The sequence below is a fragment of the Alligator sinensis genome, unplaced genomic scaffold (assembly GCF_000455745.1).
Source record: "Alligator sinensis unplaced genomic scaffold, ASM45574v1 scaffold216_1, whole genome shotgun sequence".
Classification (NCBI taxonomy): domain Eukaryota; kingdom Metazoa; phylum Chordata; order Crocodylia; family Alligatoridae; genus Alligator; species Alligator sinensis.
This window is the reverse complement of record NW_005841868.1, coordinates 4,110,112-4,115,395: the sequence shown is the minus strand read 5'-3', so window position 1 is coordinate 4,115,395 and position 5,284 is coordinate 4,110,112. Positions and strand designations below refer to the sequence as shown.

The 5,284-nt window shown below is 40.4% G+C and overlaps 1 protein-coding gene across 8 annotated transcripts in view; it reads right to left on the bottom strand.

The window, feature by feature from the left end:
- Positions 1–5,284, bottom strand: part of MTMR3 (myotubularin related protein 3) — a 152,631-nt gene that overhangs the window by 102,507 nt on the left and 44,840 nt on the right. For all 8 annotated transcript variants that reach the window (XM_025193371.1, XM_025193376.1, XM_025193390.1 and 5 more), the window contains one exon: positions 3,125–3,207. In XM_025193371.1, the coding sequence (XP_025049156.1) occupies positions 3,125–3,207 (83 nt within the window). The remainder of the gene's footprint in view (positions 1–3,124; positions 3,208–5,284) is intronic.

Sequence of the window (5,284 nt, the reverse complement as noted above, 5' to 3'; positions counted from 1 at the left end):
CGGGGGGCTTTCATTTTAATAATGGATTTGGGGGGCTTTATCACAGAATTTGCAATTTTTTAAATTTATTTATTTTTTAAAATCAGGGAAAACCTAGATCCCTGCTGATTATGACCGTAGCATACAGGTTGTTACTGAGCTTGAGGTAAGAGTCATAAGGCATTCGTTAATGTCCACAGGGAGTTCTGAAAGCTGGCTGACAATCTTGTTCTTTATGGCAAAGCCAACCCAGTGAATACACTTCTCTTCAAATGCCTTTCCTTTCCAAAAAAAAAGGTGTAGCCACCTCCTTCTTTCAGCTGGCCTTCTTCAGCCCCGCAAACAGTAATACATTTTCTGATTGAACATAGGGAAATACTCCCACTGACAAATGTACTTACTTGAAGCCAACATGGACAAACCCTGGTGTCTGCAGCCCTAATTTTCTCTCCCTCCCTCACATCTTAAGCTGTTTCTTCCCTTATTTGTATTTTACTTCAGTGGAAGCATAAAAAATATTTTTGTCATCTGAGCTTATTGTCATTATGACAGAACAGAAACAGCACGTGAAAATTAACAAGCAGGTCCTGTCCACAGGAGAGACTAGCCTGCCAAACAATATCTCAAATTCACAACAGCAGCAAGCCTTTTCCAAGCAGTTACCTTCACGTTACGGAATAATGCCCGAAACAAGCACAGTGAAATATAGGTTTGCTCACATTCTTGATTATATCACTTGGACAAATTTTTAAGATGCTTACACTTATTTTTGTGTGTAAGCACTTTGTAAATATGGTATCTATGCCTTAAAACACAGTGTCTATGATGGTCCCAAAGTACAGGAGTTAGCATTTTCTTGGGGTCTCTCTTCTATGCAGATTAAAATTTAACTGTATTCATTGATATCAACAGTACGTGTCTCTACTAAATTAATTAATACCTTTAAATTTGCTTTCTGATTTCTGAAATGTTTACACTCTGGAATAACATCCTTGTAAAGCTGGTATTAAATTACTTCAATTTCAACATTAAAATTCCAAATAAGGATGATCTTTCCCATGACAAATATACAATACAGTTAATTTACCCTGTATTTTCACCACAATAAATTTACTCCATGTTAAGAAACAGATAAACAACTAGCTGTCTAAGAGAATGGAGACACGTAACATTTGAAATGCTTCAGTTACCTTCGAAGTGCTTTAAAGAGTGAGGGGACAAATGCATACATCCTTTGAAGCACTCTGAAAATGACAGAAACGATCCAAAATAATCTTGGAGGAGACCACTACTGCTTGGAAGCACTTCAAAATTAAGCACTTCCTGTTACATGTGCAAGCTCTATGGAGTGCGACAGGGAGGTCTCAGTCCTCCAGTATGCCACAGTGCTCTGCTCTGACCCCTGTGCAAAAGGGGAGGGAGGGAGAATGGAGCAGACCATCAATAAGGCTGCTTACAGATGTGAAAAAACCACAAACAAAACAATGCTTTACTTTAAGGTTGGTCTCCCCCCGCAGAAGAGGCATTGCATTAGTTTGACCCGGCTTGTCAAACTTTCATTCACAGATTCATAGAAGTTTGGGTTAGATCGGACCTCGGTAGATCACTGAGTCCAACCCCCTGCCCTGGGCAGGAAAGAACGGTGAGATGACCCCAGCCAGGTGCATGTCTAGCCTCCTCTTAAAGACCTCCAAGGTAGTGGGGATCACCACCTCCCTTGGAAGCCCATTTTAGATTCTGGCAACCCTTACTGTAAAGAAGTTCTTCCTGATGTCTAACCTAAATCTGCTCTCCATCAGTTTGTGGCTGTTGTTCCTAGTTATTCCAAGGGATGCCCTTGTAAACAGAGCATCTCCTATTCTTTGCTGTGCCTGGGGCCCTGATGAATTTGTAGGCGAACACAAGATCACTTCTCAGTCTTCTCTTGTGGAGGCTGAAGAGATCCAGGTCAACTTCTGTGTGTTTCAGCAGGGCTTTTTGGTGCTTTTATCGGTCAGCGCCCTAAATGTTCTTCTGTCTGCTCTGCCTCCAGTCTCCGAAAAAGGCCACTCCTGATTTTGGAGAGGAGAAGGCCATTCCAGAGGAATGGAGGTGAGTACATGGGAAAGTACTCACTGACAGTTGGCTCGGCTCTGCTGGGGGAGTGAAACCACAGAATGTGCTACTGCAGGCAGCAATGGCAATTTTGAAGTGGTCTAGCCAGAAGGATGCAGTTCCATGCTATAAGTCTGTGTACATATGAAGTCCTCCATTTCTGAAGCCCTTCAAAGTACAACTATATTTGAAGTGCTTCAATGCAACATCTTTCCATAGCATAAAGCTATCCGCCTGCTGTAGGTGGTATTCCAGTACCTGACCATTAGGTGGCAGGGAAGCCAGCAAAGGTCTACCCTGAGATGAAAATGGAGAGAGGAGCAGACACAGGACACCTCCTACATAGGAATTTTCCCACATAGTAAAGTTACTACACCTTTTTCACGGGGGAACTTTACCCTGGATTTAAGTAATTTACTGTGTAGCAGGGCTGTGCCATGCATCCACTCCATTTTTTAGATATTTAACACAGACTGAACAACAAACTAAGACCTATAAAATCAAATTGAACAACAAAGCATGACCTATAAAATCAAATTAGTCCCCACCACAATGCTATATATTAGGAAACAGTTTACATATTGAATCTTCTCTAGTAGGGTTGGACTTGATTCTATTGTAAAAATGTATTGCCAGCAAACGTTTGAATAAAGAGATATGGTCCCTTCTTACTAATGAATGAAATAAGAGTGAAATTGATTTCAAAATAACTGAAAACATGTATTGCCAAACAGGGTTACAAAATCTCTGCTACCTAAGGTCTGTTCAGTTTCCAGCACTAGAAAGACTTCTATAAAGAAATAACTTCCACTATTCTGAACTGTAACAAAGAGTACAGACCCAATACCTATCCTTCTTTCAAAAATGTCCAGCTACAATACACAGAAGAGAATCTTTCTGTGAAAAAATGTATGCAAAATAGAAGAAAATATTATCCATAAAATGTCGCAGCCATCCACAGCTTGTGGAAATGCAGGGTTACCTTGTACTTAGATTTCATTTTCTTTGGGATGAAGTTACCTTTCCATCTTACAGAACAGTCTGCACATACCTGATAACCTTGCAGTCTTTGCAAGTCAAATGAAGCTGAAAGATATCCCGGCATTCAACGCTTTCTATAAGCTGTAATGGAACCTGTAATTAAAAAGATTAAATGAATTTATTCCAAGAAGTACTGACCATGTCGTTTTTTTAGTATGTCCCACAAATATTTATTAGAGGCCTATATGGAAAGAGAGACCTATAAACATAACTTCTACAGCAATGAGGTAGTGAACTACTCTATAAATAGAGCTAAATTCTTCACTCCATTTTTTCTTCAGCCAAAGAACTATATAAGTTCACATGAAAACAGCTGAAACCACATTATATCATAGAGAACACTGAAGGAGAGGGAACATATGCGTAGGTAAAGATAAGAAAAGAAAGCCACAAGCTCCATTCTTAAGGAAATAACTTGTTTCCTTCATATTGGTCCTTTGCTTGGGGCTTTAGGGACTATAAATATAAACCCTGGTGCTGAAAAATGAAATGCAAATTGGTGTTAGAGTGGCAAATCCCTTTAATAGGCAGCTATGTTCCAGATGCTTGTTGTATGTAAAGTACTCCATATTATTTTTAAAGAACAATCACTGGGTCTTTATAAGATTAACCTCAAGACTCTTGCTTAAGTATGCTAAATTTTAAAGTAACATTAGCTTGTAGCATTATTTTGAACGTAACAAGCAGCAGCTTGATAGGATAAAGTGTGCAAGATGTAAAGACGAAAAATAAGAGCATAGGATGAAAATATTAGGGCTCCATTTAGACCAGCCTAATAATTTGGGATCTTTCTTAGGATAGCCACATGCTTTCCTTCTCAAATACAAATTGTGGGTAAATGGATAAATGCTAGTGTTCAACTGTGCAGTATACAATTGCCTAGATACAAAATGCAATTAAGGAATTTAACAAACAAACTTGAAGTGTAATAAAATTATATTAAAATATGTAAAAGTATATGAAATAGTACAGGAAAGCAATCAGATCTCACCCACTGAGACCTCTGAATGGAAAGCTTGCGAGTGAAACTTTAAAATGCCCTATTATTTTCACCTCATAAGAGATGGATGGTCCAGTGATTAGGGTGTTAACCTAGGGCTTGGGAGAGAGCTGGATTTAATTCCTTGCCCTGCCACAGGTTTCCTAGATGACCTAATACAACTTATTTAGAGACAGATCCAATAAGGGACTTACAGCAACTAAAGCAGGACTTACATGGAACTCAAAAACTTAAATCCAAAATTCTGATCCTAAAAACCCAGCTCAGCTACTGCTTAACCTTTGAGGCAGCTAAACTCTTAAGGTACCTCCCTCTTGATTTGAAAGTTCTGTAGGTGTAGAGTTTTGCTTCTGCACATTTTTTAAAATTAAATTTTCCATATTCCAAGCCAAATTAGCCAAAACAAATTCCAAATCCATGAGTCAGTCCAGAACCATAAAAGTGGCCCTACTACCAACAAACATCCTTCACCCCCATCTGGGGCTTCAAATATTTCCAAAACCTTTGGTGGGCATCCTACTTGCAGGCCCAAGCCCGGAGGCTTGGGGTTCAGATGCCCCAAGTTTTGCTTGCCCTTAGCCATAAGGCCGCAGGAGCAAGCTAGGGAGGAGTCTCGCCTTTCCATAAAGTGGGCATAAAGCCAAGACCTTCCCACTCCAGCAGTTAAGTGAGAGGTTTACTATACATTACCTTGGCAGGTACTATCCCCGTGTCAGGACAGCAGTCTTCCCCAGGTAAGACTAGGAAGACTGCCTCAGTGGTCACGGTGTTTCCCTTGCCAGGCAAGCATAGGACTATGCTTTCTCAACCCACAAGAGGCCGAGAAGCTTCCGTACGTATCCACAACTGCCCCAGTCTAAGCAGTTTAGCACTTGACTAAGGCTTAACACCAACTGAGATGCAGGCATTCAGCAGTTCTCTATTCAAGTCTCTTGAGCAGCCTAATCCAGCAGCCACCCTCCAAGCACATGTAATACACACTATAGGGACTGAGACCCACCAAAAAAGCAGCTTTGGCTCCTTTCTTTTTAAAATACTTGTAATGGTGCTTAACCATTACATAACACCTTACTGGTTACACTCACTCAGCAAGTAGGAGGCTGGGATTCAAGGTCTTCCTTAGCCAGAGAGAGTTTGCGCTTACAACACCAACCTCCCCAAACACAATAT